The 18264-nt window shown below is 42.7% G+C and overlaps 1 protein-coding gene across 1 annotated transcript in view; it reads left to right on the forward strand.

Annotated features, from left to right (window-relative positions):
* Positions 1-18264, forward strand: part of LOC138756977 (putative pre-mRNA-splicing factor ATP-dependent RNA helicase DHX32) — a 93210-nt gene that overhangs the window by 43617 nt on the left and 31329 nt on the right. The window contains exons 5-8 of the mRNA XM_069923504.1: positions 6757-6999; positions 8465-8564; positions 16853-17008; positions 17896-18087. Coding sequence (XP_069779605.1) covers positions 6757-6999; positions 8465-8564; positions 16853-17008; positions 17896-18087 — 691 coding nt within the window. The remainder of the gene's footprint in view (positions 1-6756; positions 7000-8464; positions 8565-16852; positions 17009-17895; positions 18088-18264) is intronic.

Consider the following 18264-nt stretch of genomic DNA (forward strand, 5'->3'; position numbering starts at 1 on the left):
TGACCCATTGTGTCGAATGTTCCACCGGTTCAATAATGTCTTGTTCGATCAATTCTTTAATTTTGGCTTCGACTTTCCCACGAAGTCCACACGGAGTTCGGCGCATTGGTTGTGCCTTGGGTTTGACTGTTTCATCTACCGCTAGCTTCAATTGTCGACCTTTCAGCTTTCCTACTCCTTGGAAGACTGCGGGGAATTCTTGCTTCATATCCTCGTATGACAGAATTGAATTGACACAAGCTCCAATATGAAGTATTGCCAGGTCTTGCGCTGTGCTTCTACTCGACAATGGTTCTCCCCTCTCTTCTATGACCATAAACTCTGCTTCGGTGTACTTATCTCCAGCTTCAACAGTTGCAGTAAAACATCCAATGGTCTGCAATGGCTTGGTTGCTGTGTATGGATACAGTTTCTTAGAACACTTCTTGGAGTTACAGATGATCTTTTTCTTTTTCAACTTCTCTCATAAATGTCGATCAATCACATTACTGTCACTGCCTGAGTCTACAATGACCTGCACTGTCACTCCACCAATGATCACTGGGACCTTCTCATGATGTACTTCATTCAACGTAAATTGGTAACAACTCTGTTCCTCCTGGGTATCATCATCGTCACCGTCTATCTGGCGAATGGTATCTTTCTTTCCAGGATACTTTCCTTTCCCCCAGGCTTTGCCTTTGGAAGTTATACTCTTCCTCTTCTGGTCTGCATTGGACTTGCTTTTGCACTTCTTTGCAAAGTGGTCCTTGCCTCCACACTTTCTGCAAACTTTGTCTTTGGCCGGGCAATATGGGTCTTTTCCAAAGTGACCTCGGTTTCCACATCGATAACACTCCACATCCTGTGTCGACGTATATCTTGGCTGGTTATGGCGATGTGAGAGCCTCTTAATTTGCTGGCTTGAGTTGTCTTTCAGGGTCATGGTATGAAATTGCCCTTCAACAGCCTCTAATGCAGCAGCAATGGTTAAAGCATCGGTGAGTTCCAGCTCACTCCCTCTTTCCAGTAGACGTCTTCTGAGTTTATATTTCCTCATGGCTGGTGCAAACGGTGACTTTCTAACACATAGTGGAATTGCTCATTTTGACCCAACGGGTGATGCAAGCACTGTAAGTGTGAAGTGGAAGGCACGGCTGGAAGAATTTGAATCCTACGCCGACAGTCGTGGCCTATTTCTAGATACCGGTACGGTTGAACAAAAAGCGCAGAGAAGGGCGTTACTTCTTTTCACTGCTGGTCCTGCAGTTCGGGAAACATTTAAGACACTTTTAAATACTGGAAGAAAGGATGAGTACTGGAAAGCGGTAGATGCATTAAATGCACACTATGTAGTGACACCGAATGCTACATTTCAACGCCATTTGTTTCGGAGAACGAGACAAGAAGATGGCCAGACATTTGCTCAGTACGTGACGAGACTATGCCAGTTAGCTGTTGGATGCAATTACATGCCAGCTGATTTGGACAACCAATTATTGGATCAAGTCGTACAGCACTGCAGATCAGGTAAACTTCTCAGTGGCTTTATTCTCCCGTTTCCTTTGTTCAACTGCTTGTGTTCTTATCTCTCTCTCATACCACTTGACTTCCGGTACATCTCATACATATTCATTATCATGACACCTGCCTGCCTTTAATTTGTACCTTGAATGTGGTCTCAGAACAAACTATTCATAAATTTGATGCTGTATTTGAGATTGAGGTAAGTTTCTGACCACATGTCAGCCACATCAATAAGATTGCTTCATAATTATTGCTCAAACACTTAATATAATTGTTTCCTCTCTCTCTGGCACCTGCTGTTGAAGTCCAAATCTGTTCCTTTATTAACTCTTGTCTATTCAAAGAGTCTTGTGGCTGGCCTCAGATCTGTATACTACACAAATTTGAGTTGATCACAACCTCTGGATTATAAACTCCCAGTTGATGGACCAATGCATATGAATGAGTAGCTACATTCAAAGGCTGGGTTCAGCTGAGCTGATCAGACTCGCTCGCTTACTGAGTCGGTGAGGCTGCTTGTTGGCCGTTCTTCCGTTGCCTTTTTACTCTCTTGCACACCTGTTTTTCCGATCTTCTTCCATATTCATTTTAGTCTTCATTGTGGCCTCAAGTTTATTATTATATAATTGTAAAGTACAACTAGACGAGACGCCGTTCTTCAGACATAGCACACATGCAAGTGATTTATATGCAGTACATATATGAAAAAAATGTAAAACAATAGTAGATTCTTGGAAGGATTTTATGAGCAGTTCATCAGTCTTCAAATAGTCTCACTGTCTGTGGGAAGAAGCTGTTTTTCACCCTGGTCGTCTGGCTCTGATACCTTCTGTATCTTTTTCCTGATGGGAGTAGCTGGAAGGTGCTGTGTGTGGGGTGGAAGGGGTCCTTAACGATTTTGTGAACCCTCTTCAGACAACAATCCCAGTAGATCACGTCAACGATGGGGTAGGGAGGCCCCAGTGATCCTCTCTATTGATCTGATAGTCCAGTGGCTCTACAGCAACCATACCACACTGTGATTCAGCCAGCCAAAACACTCTTGCTAGAGCTTCTGTAAAAAGTCAACAGGATGGTGGTGGGTGGCAGCCTTGCCCGCCTCAGTCTACTTAGGAAGTGCAGTCACTGTTGCGCCTTCCTGACAAGTGAGGAGATGAGGAATGAGGAGATGATGACTGTCCACGATAGGTCACTAGTTCAGTGAACTTCAAGGAACTTGGTGTTCTCCACCCTCTACTACAGAGCTGTTGATGTGTCGTGGAAGGTGGTCGTTCCTAGTTAACCTGAAATTCACAATCATTTCCTTCTCCACATTGAGACTCAGATTGTTATTCTCGCATCATCTGGCATTGAAATCGTGGATGAAGAGCATGAAAAGGAGCTCTGATGTTCACCAATGCTCAGCCTAATGGTGCTCGACGATTTGCTACCGATCCGGACAAACTGAGGTCTTTCTGCTCGGAAGTCCAAAATTCAGACCAGAGAGGGGTGGTGAGTCTCATTGAGGACATCTTCTCCACTGAAGTTGATGAACAGCAGCCTGGCACATGAGGCATTGTTTTCCAGGTGGGTTAAGGTGCAGTAGTATCATCTATGGAACAGTTCCATCTTCAAGTGAATTGAAACGGGTCCAACATCTCTGGGACGTCCGCTTCGATGCGGTCCATCACTGAATTCTCAAAGTTGGAGCTCATTGCCACTGGGCTGTCGTCATTTAGGTCTGTTACTGTCGCCCTTTTTGGTCCAGGGATAATGGTGGCTGTCTTGAAACTGCTGATTCCCAGCTTAGTGACCCAGGTTCAGTCCTGACCTTGTGAATGTGTGGAAATCACACCTACTCCCAATGTCACAAGCTTTCGTCAGATGTTCCTGTTTCCTCCCACATCACCTAGACTTGATAGTCTGCTGACAGTGACCCCACAAGCAGGGATAATATCGAAATAAAAGATGAAGGTTGTGGGTACGTGAGAGATGATGAATGGCAGATACATGAGATCCACCAGACTTGGGGGTTGAAATTCTTTTGTCATTGCGAAAGCTTATTATGTGGGTTCTCGGGAGTTGAACCTCAATAGTATCTTCCAGACCTGTAAGCTTGAAAAAATATATTCTCATTTTGGCTGTTTTTTTTTTAATTTAGGCCCTTCTGGCCTGCAAGCCCATGCCACCCAAATACCCCAATTAACCTGCAACTCTGGGATGTTTTAAAGGATGGGAGGAAACTGGAGCACCTGGAGGAAAAAACGGGGAGAACATGTAAGCTCCATACGGACAGTGCCGGTTTCAAACCCATGTTGCTGGGACTGTTACAGCATTGCGCCAAATGCGTTTCTAATTTCAGTCATTTCATTATTGATGAGCGTACCTTCTCCTTAAGCCTAACATATGGAATTTCCTGCTTTTTTTTAACCCCCCTCCCTCTCCAATGGATTTGATCTTGTGTCTTGCTGTGTTTTTGGCATTTCTGCATTGAAGGCTTATAGCAAAGCAACATACTATTAACTTCTTTCTTAATCCCATTTAGAAGAGAACATTTTAATTTTCAGTACATGAGGTAAAGTTTATTTGACTGTTGTATGTCTTCTCTTATGCTTGGCTTCGCGGACGAAGATTTATGGAGGGGGTAAAAAGTCCACGTCAGCTGCAGGCTCGTTTGTGGCTGACAAGTCCGATGCGGGACAGGCAGACACGATTGCAGCGGTTGCAAGGGAAAATTGGTTGGTTGGGGTTGGGTGTTGGGTTTTTCCTCCTTTGCCTTTTGTCAGTGAGGTGGGCTCTGCGGTCTTCTTCAAAGGAGGTTGCTGCCCGCCAAACTGTGAGGCGCCAAGATGCACGGTTTGAGGCGTTATCAGCCCACTGGCGGTGGTCAATGTGGCAGGCACCAAGAGATTTCTTTAGGCAGTCCTTGTACCTTTTCTTTGGTGCACCTCTGTCACGGTGGCCAGTGGAGAGCTCGCCATATAACACGATCTTGGGAAGGCGATGGTCCTCCATTCTGGAGACGTGACCCATCCAGCGCAGCTGGATCTTCAGCAGCGTGGACTCGATGCTGTCGACCTCTGCCATCTCGAGTACTTCGACGTTAGGGGTGTAAGCGCTCCAATGGATGTTGAGGATGGAGCGGAGACAACGCTGGTGGAAGCGTTCTAGGAGCCGTAGGTGGTGCCGGTAGAGGACCCATGATTCGGAGCCGAACAGGAGTGTGGGTATGACAACGGCTCTGTATATGCTTATCTTTGTGAGGTTTTTCAGTTGTATGTGCATTATACATTAAAGGGCGTTTTCATCATGTTGCACTCTCCATTGGTTATCAAGAAATCAGGGCAAGAACCATGACAGCCCTTGACAACACAGAACAAAACTGTTCTGCCAATCACTAGCACATTTGCTGATGGATCTTTGGCCTCAAGCTCAGTTTCTCTGTTTGAGAGTTCAAAGGTTCATACATCTTGGGGGGAGGAGTATGGGGAATGTTCCTCATCACTCGCTTTTCTTGACCGAGTTGCTACCAGGCAAGCCCATAACTGAGATGTTATTTAAGGGCATCTAATTAGGGTCCCGTTCTGGAATATTCAGGTAGAAAGGAAGAATGTGGATGGCAAGGTAAGCGAACCTTGGCTGACGAGAGTTCTACCACAGATCGGTTCAGACTCTGGGTCAGGTATATGGTCGGACCCAGGTTTGGGTCTGGAGCATTTTAAACTCCGTACTTTCGCTGGGATATGTATTATGTGACTGGGTAGTGTATTTAAAAAGGTGAAATGGAAGTCTAAAAATATTAAGCTGCCAGAAGAACTCAGTGGGGAGAGGAGGGTTGTCATCATTTTGGGTTGAAACCCTTCAAGACTGTTAATGTTTTGGTTCAGAATCATCAAAACTTGATGAAGTATTTCAAGTTCAAGTTTATTGTTCTGGTCGCACTCATTGCAGGCAGCATGTAGATGCTTTAGAAAAGGTGCAAATGAAATTTACCAGGATGTTGCCTGAATTGGAGAATGTGTATTGTGAAGCAACATTGACAGAGCTGTAGACAATAGGAGCTGGAGTAGGCCCTTCGGCCCGTCGAGCCAGCACCGCCATTTTACAGATCATGGCTGATCACTACCATCAGTACCCCTTTCCAGCCTTATCTCCATAACCTTTAACTCCTTTGCCCACTAGAGTCTTATCTAACTCTCTTTTGAACATAATCAGCGAATCTGCCTCCACCACCCTCTTTGGAGCAACTGAGGATGTGAAATGATTAGAGATATATTACGAGGGGCTAAGGGTGAATAGCCAGCACTTATTTCCCAGGGTAACAATAGCAAATACGAGGGTAAACCTGTTTAAGTTGAGTGGAGGAAAGTTAAGGGGAGATATCAGATGTAGGTTTTATACGCAGAGTGGTGGGTACCTGGAATGCCTTGGCAGGGGTGATGCTGCAACTGGTACAATAGGGACATTTGAAATATTCTTTGATGTAAGAAAAATAAAGGGTTATGGTGTGAGGTAGGGAAGAATTAGACTGTGTAAGTAGTTTTACACAGCTCGGCACACCCTGTGGGCTGAAGGGGCTGGAATGTTCCATGTTCTATCGAACTTGGTACCATGGGAAGGGTTCTGTGAATGGTCCAGCAAATTAACACTAACATACAAAGCAACAGGATGGGAGGACAGTTGCATAGCACAGTGTTACGGTGAGAAAGATCAATTCATGGCAGCATGAGAGCACGCCTGAGAAACGATCTTCAACCTGATGGGAGGAGGGAGAATAGAATGTGTCCTCTTTTGCATCTGACATTGCCTGGCGCTGTGTTTCAGATGCCAACTCTTCTCTGTAGAAGAGGGAACAGTACGTTACAGGATCAGTTCCTGTCTGTGCATTTGTCAAATTAAACGGGGTCCTTCAATACCCATCCTCACCCAGGCCACGGGTTGTGCAGATGGAGTCTAACTGGAACGTCGACAATTCCTGTTGCCCTACTGATGCTCCTTGACCCACTGAGGCCTTTGAGCCGATTATTATTTTGCTCCAAACTCCAGCATCTTCTGTTTTTTTAATGATTTCTGAAGTTGATGTTTGGGAGTTTTCTCCAAACTTCTGGAAAATCTAGTAATCCCCACACCACCAGAGTCAAAGTGTTTTATTGTACTTGGCATGGCTGATAATGCGAGTTTACATTAAATGTTTGCATTTTATTTTATTTTAAGTCACAATGACTTCACTCCAAGCAAGATTGAGTGAATTTTGGTGTCCCTTGTTTGCAGGAGGTAACTGACTGCTGTAGAGCAATACGAACAGAAGGGGGAGCTGTTGGGTCTCAGTTGGGGGAGTTGATGCCTATTCAATTGCATTCGGGCACAGGAAGCAACTTTCAAAAAATGTATGAAAATTGCAACCAGAAGTTTATAGATCATCGCAGGAAAATCATCATTGCGGACTCGTTGGCTGATTCAACATTTTCTATTGAAGTTTCTTATGTAATTGACTCTGGAATGGAACAAAAAACTGTAAGTGAACTCTTGCTCTTCTAGGCATTATATGTTATTAGAATATATCCTCTGTCCTCGAACTGTGATTACTGCTGTAAATACTTTGGTTCTGAGGAATAAACCATGTATATGATCATTTTCATTATGCAGGACTAATGCATTCAGAATTGTCGCTCAGCTTAAACCCTATCCAGTATTATTTTCACTAGGAAAAAGTAATCCAGTCCCACTTTATTCCATGCGGATATAATGTGGCTTAATTTACCATCTGCTTTCAACTTGGTGATCGCTTGTGTAGCCTTCTGTGACTTTTCCTGTGGTTCATTATTGAGAATTATTCCAGTTAAAGAGTTCAAAATCTCACCTAATAAGTCTTAAGGGAAGGAGGGTCTCTGAAACTTAGCATGAAAAGATGTTCACAAAGCCTAATGTACTGAATCTATCTAATGTTCTACAAATTGCTGGTCTTGTTTGAATTAGTTCCAATGTGTAATGTGCTAGAAAATTGTGACTGTTTGTTTTCATGCCTTCATTGAGAAGTATCCAAATGCGGTTTTCGACCAGTGGTTCTCAACCTATTTCTTTTCACTCACATCCCACTTTAAGTATTCTCTATGCCAGCGGTGCTCAGTGATTAGTAAGGGATTGCTTAAGGTGGGATGTGGGTGGAAAGAAAAAGATTTGAGAACCACTGTTTTAATCGCCCCTAATTGACTCGTTATGTGCACGGCTTCCGAACTCCAATGGAAATGGGCCAATGACAATTTTTCTCAAGCAAAATATTTCAGTAACAATTGGGTCTAGAGCAGCGATTCTCAACCTTCCCTTCCCACTCACATCCCACTTTAAGCAATCCCTTACTAACCACAGAGCACCGATGGCACAGGGGTTACTTAAAATGGTATGTAAGTAGAAAGAAATAGGTTGAGCACCCCTGTTTTAGACCATAAGACATAGGCGATTCAGCCCATTGGGTCTGCCCTGCCATAGAACAGTACAGGCCCTTGAGCCCATGATGTTGTACAGACCTATGTAAACCTACTCCACAAAAATCTAATTTTTCCGTACCATGCGCCCTTAGCACTTTATATTTCTTATATTCATGTGCCTATCAAAGAGCACTTCGAAAGTCCCTGTTGTATCATCTTCCGCCACCACCCCCAGCAATGCATTCCAGGCGTCCACCACTCTTGTGTAAAAAGAAAAACACCAACAAACTTGCCTCCAACATCTCACCTAAACTGTCCTCCACTCACCTCAAACCAATGTCCTTTGATATTTTCTGTTGTCGCCCCGCAAAAAGATGCTGGCTGTCCACTCTCAGCAGCTCATTATCTTTATTAAGTCACTTCTCATCAATTGTCACTCCAAAGAGAAAAGGCCTAGCTCTGTCACCCTTGACAAGTTCACTAATCCAGGCAGCGTTCGATGGAAATAGCATGAACGTTTGTCTGTGTTACCGATACTTATTCTTTCCTCTCAGGTATATAATCCTCGCATTCGAGCTGATTCTCAGGTAATTCAGCCCATCAGCAAGAGTCAGGCTGAGCTGAGGAGGCAGAGATTAGGTCACACCTGCCCAGGTAAGAACACACATGCAAGTAAAGTGCCAAAAATCAGTCCAGTTAATGTGTAAACCATCCAAGACTCTCATTTGTACAAAAAAAAAGGCCTATTTATTTATTTATTTGTTTTGATAAAATACTTGTCCTGCATATGTATTGTTTGTCTGTTAGGTCTGGTTGTGGGTCTGTGTGTTTTGTACTGAAGACCAGAGAACACTGAGGTTTATGATTATATTGAATATACAAGCAACTCAAAGCAAATGTACAAGCAAACGTTTCACAGCTTCATAACTGGAGCTTGTATTTTAATATAAAAGTAATTCACGTATTTGGTTTTTTTTTAAAGTTTGTGACAAACTCCTCAAACTTCTTGTTTGTGTATAGAACACAACATTCACATGCAGAGGAGATTTACCAGGATGTTTCCTGGATTGGAGAACATATCTTATGAAATTAGGTTGACAGAGCAAGGGCTCTTTCTTTGGAGCAACAAAAGATGTGAGGTGACTTAATAGATTATGAGGGGCTCAAGGTGGACCTTTTTCATATCACAATAATTGCAAATACCAGAGGACATTTGTTTAAGGTGAGTGGAGGAAAGTTTAGGGGAGATGTCCACAGTAAGGTTTTGTTTTTGCATTGAGAGTCGTGAGTGCCTGGAATGCAGCGAGGACTGTTCTAGTGGAGGCTGGTGTAATAGGAACATTCAAAAGTCTCTTAAAGAGGCACATGGATGTGAGAAAAATAGAGGGTCGGAAAAAAATGGGTTGTCATTGGGTATGTTTACATAGGTTAGCAGAACATTGTGGAATGAAGGGCCTATACTGTACTTCAATATCCTATGATCTGATCACAATTCTTGTTGATGCAGTTAGTTAACCACGGTGGCAGTGTCGACAATTAATTCTGCAGGTCGACAAGTTAATTTAATGTCTTTGAGCAAAGATTACCAGCACTGAAATCTATACATACGGTACGTTGAATTCTCTGGAACAGTTTTATACTCATTCCACATTTTATGGATTCAACTAAGTTTCAGAAAGAATTGATGGTGATTAAGTTTCAAACTGATGCAATCAAATAAAAATAAATCATTTTAATTACAATCTGCCTCAAAACATGAGTTAAAATCGAAGCCCTGACTAACACCAGAACAAAGTAAGCAAAACCTTTTTATCTGTAAAACATACCAAAGCACAGAGGCAAACCACTTACCATCATCCACGCGTCGAGAAGTGAATCATCAGTAGTTAGTGTCAAATTCTTCTCCTTTTAATAATGCATCACATTTTCTCTCTGAAATTCATTACTTTCTTTTTTTTTTAAGACTTTATTTAAAATTTTATAACATGAATACAATAGAGAATTACATTTAAAGAAAAATAGAAAAAAAATTAAAAAAGGTATGATTACAATCTTCTTCTTCTTTGGCTTGGCTTCGCGGACGAAGATTTATGGAAGGGTAATGTCCACGTCAGCTGCAGGCTCGTTTGTGGCTGACAAGTCCGATGCGGGACAGGCAGACACGGTTGCAGCGGTTGCAGGGGAAAATTGGTTGGTTGGGGTTGGGTGTTGGGTTTTTCCTCCTTTGTCTTTTGTCAGTGAGGTGGGCTCTGCAGTCTTCTTCCAAGGAGGTTGCTGCCCGCCGAACTGTGAGGCGCCAAGATCAGCCCACTGGCGGTGGTCAATGTGGCAGGCACCAAGAGATTTCTTTAGGCAGTCCTTGTACCTCTTCTTTGGTGCACCTCTGTCACGGTGGCCAGTGGAGAGCTCGCCATAGAACATGATCTTGGGAAGGCGATGGTCCTCCATTCTGGAGACGTGACCCACCCAGCACAGCTGAATCTTCAGCAGCGTGGACTCGATGCTGTCGACCTCTGCCATCTCGAGTACTTCGACGTTAGGGATGAAAGCGCTCCAATGAATGTTGAGGATGGAGCGGAGACAACGCTGGTGGAAGCGTTCTAGGAGCCGTAGGTGATGCCGGTAGAGGACCCATGATTACATATTACATCAGAAAACTACACAAAATAACCCCCCCCCCCCGTTAATTGTAACACAATATTAATAGTCTAACTTAAAATTAGTCCAACCCTCCCCCCAAAATAAAGAGTGAAGAGTTAATAAAATTGACAATATTATATATGGCATTCCATTACTTTCGATTGAGACCTGCATATGGACAATATATGTTTCATACTATTAATACCCTAACATGCAGTTCCTTTCTTTAAAATATTTTAGCTTATTTCAAAAAAATCCCATTTCTCTGACTGAAAACTCTTGCTGAGATATCAAGTTGGTAAATGCGAGATTTCCTGGTGTAGGTGCCAACTTCTATAATTTTGCTTTTGGCTTTAGATCTTGAAATCCACACACTACAATCATACCAAGCATGAATGTCTGTGATTATCCAATGCAGTGGGATTTTAACATAAATTAAATCACAATTTAAGTTTACATTTTTAAGTCTGTAGTGGGGGGGGAAATGGTTGTTCCTGATCAACATTTTCACACAATAGTCTTGACAATAATGGTTAATTTTAAATATAATTCAATGAGTTATGCACCAAAATTCGTACTTACTGCAGCCAACCAAGTAAATAAAAACGCTAATAAGTAGGAATTTTGGTGCATATTTACAATGCACAATATGTATACTAATAAACTCATCACCATGAGCTTGCCCACACCGACCAAAATGTCCCACACGCTACTCCCACCTGTCTGCATTTGGCCCATATTCCTCTAAATCTGTTCCACCTGTGTATTCATAAAGCATGTTTTTAAATATTCCAATAGTACCTGCCTCAATCACCTCCTTAAATCTGCCTCCCCCATCTTAAACTGACATCCTCTTGTTACCCAATCTATTACTCTCACAATTTTCTACACCTCTGAGATCACCCATCGTCCTCCTGCACTCCAAGGAATAAAGCTCCAGCCTGCTCAACCTCTCCCTATAGGTGAGGCCCCGAGTCCTGGCAACTTCCTCGTAAATCTTCTCAGGAAAGATAATGTCAAGCGGGAGAGGATACAATCTTTCCTGTAGCACAGTGTCTGAAACTGAGCATAAATATCATCATCTTCAAATTTCTAGAAAAAGTCTCACTTCAAAGTACTGATTAAAAAATATTGATTGGGTTTAAATATTCTTCACATATAAAATTTAGAAAAACTTCAATTCACTTGCTATGTATCGGGGCTAAACAACTGCAAAAGAGAGGGTAGGTCCTCTTGGGGACTGAAATGCTAATGTTTGTGTGACACCAGATGTATAAATACTTCTCTGCATTCACCAAGGAGAAGAGTGTGGTAGATAGTGAGTTCAATGTCAAGGATGTGAATGATCTGGAGCAGGTCAGTAATTGAGGAGATGTTTGATGCATGGGATGACGAGGGTTGATAAATCCCTCATGCCTGATCTACTCCAGGTTGCTCTTGGAAGCAGTGGAGGAGATTAGTTGAATCTTGATAAAGTTTTGCATTTTTGTTTGTGATCAGTTGCCAGGATACTTGACAGTGAACATTGTTGCTCCGTTTAAGATGGCGGCAGGGATAAGCCAGATAGACAGATCAATGATTCTTGTCTCAGTGTTATGGAAAACTTCTGGAGGGGGGGAAATAATTCTCTCGCTAATTTGGTTGTGTTTTTGAGGTAACTAAGAAGATGAAGGCAGGGCAATGGATATTATCTTCAGAATTTAAACAGTAAGGAGAGAATGAGGATCGTGATGGATGGATGCTTTTTTCATTGGAAATCTGTCAGTATAGGTTACCTCGGGGTTACCTCGGGGTCTGTCAGGTTACCTCGGGGATTGGTACTGGGATCCATTGTTCTTTGATTTTGAAATGATTATTACAAATTACAAAGTTCAGATTTATTATTAAAGTACATACATGACTTTACATATAGCCCTGAGATTCTTTTTACTGCGGACCAGGCAGAATCACCACTTATTGGTAGAGCAAAATACTGTTCTTAGGGGGATTTGTATACATGAAAGCAAATAAAGAAATGTAAACAAACTGTGCAATACAGAGCAAAACATCATAGGGTAAAAGTATGCATTCTGAAATGTTGATGTAGAAAATATGATGAATAAGTTTGCAGGGACTGTAGTGAGGAAGGTCGGCAAACACATTGCACATCAGATGGAAAATTGGGTGGAATTTTATCCTGACAAATGCAAGGTGGTGCATTTGGGAAATCAAGTAGCAGTGGGACTTTATAGTAAGTTATAGTGCGCTAAGCAATGTTGACGAACAGAGAGGTTTTGAGGTTCAAATTACAGCGCCTCCACCCCACCACGGTGTCCAATCACCCAGTCAAACCGCCATCGGCTCGATGAGGGCTTTAAACGACCTGTTAAAGGAGTCGACCGTGGGCTCTGGGCCCAAGACGGCAGCGCCTACGTTTGGCAGCAGCAATGAGGAGTTGTAGACGCCAGGGAGGCAGAGCGAACAAAAGGACGGTGACCACGGCGGCAGAATGGTAAGGGTCTCTGAGGCTGAAGAACATATAGGTGGCAGGCTGTTGGGGACACAAAGTGAGGAACATACTCAGGCTGCTAATAACTGCGGTCAAGGGACTCGCACCAGGCTGCAGACTGCTGGAGACTGGCTCAAGTCTGGCTGAAGGGGCACCAGGTATTGGAACAGAGATGCGAAAGGGTGGCAAGGCTCCTGAAGGCTTCCGGATCATGGACCTGAAGCTTGGTTTGTTGATGGTTTTGACTGAAAGCTGTGTGGCGGCGGAGGCTCCAGGACCGCTGGAGGTGAATCCGTGGGCACTCAGCGATTCTGGGCGGACCCGCTTTTGCTTCTCTTTCTTTCTCTGACTGTAAGGAGCACCAGAAAATTCCTGCTGATACAGGTACACAATCCTTTATACGGACATCTAGAATCCGGAAAACTCCAAAATCCATCAAGTGGGGAGAGTGATGGCAGCGCGAGTCGGGTGGGTGAGGGGGAGAGACCAGCAGCGTGAGTCGGACGGGCGAGAGACCGGCTGTGCGAGTCGGGCGGGCAAGGGAGGAGGAGACGGCAGAGCGGGGCGAGGGGGACGGGAGGGAGACGGCGGGGCGACTGGAAGGGGGTAGGGGTGGATGCGGCAGCACAATTTGTGTGGTCTTAAATCTGGCTTTCCGAAATCCAGAAAAATCCGAAATTCGGAACACCCTGTCCCCCAAGAGTTCTGGATAAAGGATTGTGGATCTGTGGTGAATCTTTGCCTTACAGTAGACCAAAATAAATTTTGTGTAATACCATCTTTTCTGTTTTATTACATGACAATAAAACATCTTGAAATCTTGAGTTTTCTGAGGGTGCAAGACAGGTAGATTGGGTAGTGAAAGGGCACGAGAATATAAAGTTTGTATGTTAAGATACAGCTTTGTAAAACACTAGTTAGATTGCCCTGAGGTTAAGAAGTGCAGTTTTGTTTACCACACATTGTGGGAAGGATGTGTTCTTCCAGTCTTCTGCCTTTTGTTTCAGATTCCTACTTCTCCAATCTCTTCTGTCTTCATGGCAAAGATTTGGTCGTGCTAAAGAAAATGCAGAGGAGATTCATCAGGATGTTTCCTAGATTGAATTGCTTTGTGGGGGGGGGGGGGGGGTGGGGGGAGGGTGGGGGAGATTGGATAGTCCCTGGATTGGAAGAGGCGAAAGGTGACTTCAAAGAACAATAAGTGGACAGGTGTAAACCTTTTTCCACAGACAGTTTTTTTTTTCCCCCACTGTTATCAGACACTTGAATGGACCCCTCACAAGTAAAATCATGATGTCTTTGCACTGTTTTAACTGAACTTTTTCTCTCAGACACTATGCACTGTCTTTTATTCTGCGTTACCAATTACACTTAATAATAGGTTGACCTTCCTCGATAACATGCAATTTTTTTTAAACGTCTCTGGTGCATGTAACAAAAGAAAATCAGTGTGCCACAAAAACAAGAGAGCCAAGGTTTGAGGTTGAAGGTAATGAATTTTAAAGGGTGTTGAGAGAATTTTTTTGACACAGTGGTTGATATCAGAGGAAGTGGTACAAATGCTATTCAAGTGACATTTAGATAGGCAAGGCATGGAATGACACAGACGCAGTGAAGGCGAATGGGATGAATGTAGATGGGTAAAAAGATCGCTGACCGGTTTTTTGTAGTATTGCTCTATGACTCGATTGTGCTTTCTCAAGCTAATACCTGGAATAAGCAGGAGAAGTCCTGTGACAATAAACCCATCATAAAATTTACCCCTGATTCATTAGTTCAGTCATTTCTATTTGTTGTGCATGATTCAGTACTCTCTCTGTTTACAAATTACTTTGTTGTTGCCATGTGCTGTTTAAATATATTTTCATGGGGAATGTGGGCTCAATGAATCGAGACAGAGTACTTGATTGGAAATGGAAAGAAAGGCAAAAGAAACTTGCCCTGATGTATGACTTGCATACAGTAAAATCCCTGATATCCAAAATTCAAGCAACCGGCAACATCAATTAACTGCTAAAAGAAATTGTGGAAAGTAAATGGGTGGTTTATCACCGTTAGTTCTCCATTCACGCAACACGCAGTCTGAAGCGCCTGGAAAACTCGCTTATTTGGCATCTACCAATCCCTGTAGCTACCAGTTCATAGTTGTGGAATTCATTGGGTTGTGAGCTGGCACCTTTAAGTCATGGTTTCTGATGGTGAAATCAGCCTGATCCCCAACTGGAAATGAAGAACCTGCATTCATTCTGTAATCATAGCCGCATGAAGTAAATGATCCCTTGTGCTTTCTGAAGAAATCCATGCATTCAGTGCAGTTGAGGTGAACTTCAAATGCAGTCTTGATGGCATGCCCCACATCCCGTTGAGGCCAAAAAAAAAATCTCTCCAAGCAGTTTTCTTTGATTGGGCAGTGCCATAGTGGAAATACCATTAGAATTTCAACAAAAACCACATTGACTTCATTGGCCTTACTCTTTTGCTCGGACACCTGCCGACATTTCTCTATACCATGTTGAAGGGCTCAAGCCCGAAACATCAGTTATGTGTTTTTACCTTTGCTATTATAAAGATTTGATCTGCGTAGTTCCTCCAGCATTGTGAGTTTTTACTTCAACCATGGTATCTATAGATTTTTGTGTTTTACTTGACTTCAGGATTGCTTGCGAGGCAAAATGAGGTGCAGAAATTTCAAGAAATGCACATCATTGATTTGCAGAAGCCCCTGGTTTGCAGATGGTGCTGGTCAGTGAGATCAAAAATTGGAAGCTGCAGGAGCATCTTTTGAAAATAAACAGCAAGTGGGATACAGGCTTGGTCTGAGATGCTCTGTTTGGGGAATGAAAACAAGGCAAGGGAATACGTTATAAATTATTGAGTGCTGGGTTCTTGCAGCACTGAAAAGACCCTTTTGCTCACTTCTTCCATGCTAACCAAGTTAGCATTCTGGGTAGTCCCATTTGTCTGCATTTGGTTCATATCCCTCTTAGCCCATGCTATCCAAATCGTAGGAAATTGAGATGTGTACGTCGAGCAGACTGCGCCAAATATGATGCCTGAATTAAAACGAACCTTGTATCCTTTTCACTTTTAAAGCACATGGTCTGGGAAGTCATGTAGCAGTTGTGTAAAACTTCGGTTGGGCCACACTTTGAATATTGTGTACTGTTCTTGATCCAGCACTAAAATCTGGATGGAAGCTTTGGAAAGGTTGCAGAAGAATTGGAGTGTATTAGCTCCACAGAGAGGTAGGGCAAACTTGGAGTTTTTTTTTTTCCTGAGGCTGACGGGAACCTTCATGATAGTTTTTTTAAAAAAAATTATGAGACTGTGATAGGATTAAATGAAGAGTTTAAGGATGAAAGTTTAAAGAAAGAGTTGTCTTTGAGCACAGAGTGGTAGATGCCTGAGGTGCGCTGACAGGGATATTTTAGAGAAGCTTTAGAGGCATTTAGATAGACACGTGAACTTGTGGGGATTGAGGGATGTGGATCATGTGTCGGCAGATCTTTTTAGTTTAATTTGGATTCATGGTCAGCATAGATATTGTGAGCTGAGGAGTCTTTTTTTTTTGCTGGACATTTCTATGTTTCAGCCAAAGGAAGCTTGTTACATCGATAATCTGCTGTTATTTATTTGATGCTGTTGATATTTTTCAGTGCAGTGAAGTCATGTGCTTGTTGGTAAGAACTTCTACAGCTGAAGGAGAAAATAATGGGGCTTTAAAGAGCACATGGACATCAGAACATTTCCAATATTCTGTTTTTAATATAGTTTAGCGGTTTTTCTTTGCCTTTAATACCATTTCCTTTTCCAGGAAAGTGCTTCCGCTTGTACTCAGAAGCATTCCACAGTAGAATGGTGGAGGTTCCACCACCTCGAGTATCTGAAACAAACCTAAGCCACCTTGTGCTTTTGCTGAAGAGGTTGGATATTGCGGACATGGGGCAATGTGATTTCCTGGATAGACCAGGTGAGAGAAATGTGGCAGTCCAACATAAAGTATCTTGACTTTGTGCAGTCAGATACTTCTGGGTGCATTGCAAAGAAATGGGAATCCCCGATTAGCTCCTTCAAATGTGCAAAGCTAATTCTGAAAATTTCTGTTTGTATATTAAATTCAGATTGCTTGAAGAAGTGGGGCAGAGGTCTTAATCATCAAGTGTAGAAATTCAATTCTTGTTTATCCTCCTTTAGTTTTGTGAGAAATTATGGTTTCAAAAAATAAAAATGGAGGTCAGTAAGAACCCATTTGAGTTGGCTGACTCACCATGCATTCATTCTGGGAAAGAGCTGATGAAGAGACCTTGTTCGGGGACAATAAAACAGGCAGCAGCAAACAGAATTGGGGTTTTTTAATTCCCTACTGAAAGTTTGAGTTGAGCATTCGTCATACATGCAAGAACAATGCAGAGAAAGTCTTGCTTTCTGTTGCCTCTCCCTGATATATAAAGCACGACACTATAAGTTATAATTAAGGCCGACCAAAGAGAAAAAAGTGATTAATGTTCTTCTTACTGGCCAGTTGTGCAAAAACATTTGTCTGTACTAAGTTCAGAAAAGTTCAGATTTATTATCGAGTACTGCAGACCAATTGTTGGTGGCCTTATGTCCTGGTTCAGGTGAGTCAGGAGCTTGATAACTGATGCACAAAACCTGTTCTTGAACCCAGAGGTGTTGAACCTCAGACTTAACAATACCTTCTACCTTCAGGTAACAGTGAGAAGCGAGCATGGACAGGGAGATGGTGATCTCTTATTGGCTTCTATAGGCAGTACCTCACCCCAGTCACTATTATAAACCTGCAGCTGTACCGACACAAAAAATGGCAAAGTATAATTTCTATTTTTCCTTCATCAGCCCCAGAGGCCCTAATGCAGGCATTGGAGGATCTGGATTACTTAGCTGCTCTGGATGACGATGGAAACTTGTCAGAAGTCGGAATTATTATGTCCGAATTCCCCCTGGATCCCCAGCTTGCCAAAGCTCTTCTTGCATCTTGTGAATTTGACTGTGTGAATGAGATGTTAACAATAGCTGCAATGGTGATCGGTGAGATTCACTTTTTAAAAAAAATGTTGTTTGGACTTTCTCCAATTTCACCTCACATTTTGTAAGAGTTGGAGTGAATTTTAAAAATAACCAGTGGAGAATGATTTTTCGTTGTGGGTGGAGTATACTTTCGTTGAATTTGTACTGTGAATTTTTTTATGAAGAAAATGTTGTTAC

Source organism: Narcine bancroftii, chromosome 3, assembly GCF_036971445.1.
Source record: "Narcine bancroftii isolate sNarBan1 chromosome 3, sNarBan1.hap1, whole genome shotgun sequence".
Taxonomy (NCBI): Eukaryota; Metazoa; Chordata; class Chondrichthyes; order Torpediniformes; family Narcinidae; genus Narcine; species Narcine bancroftii.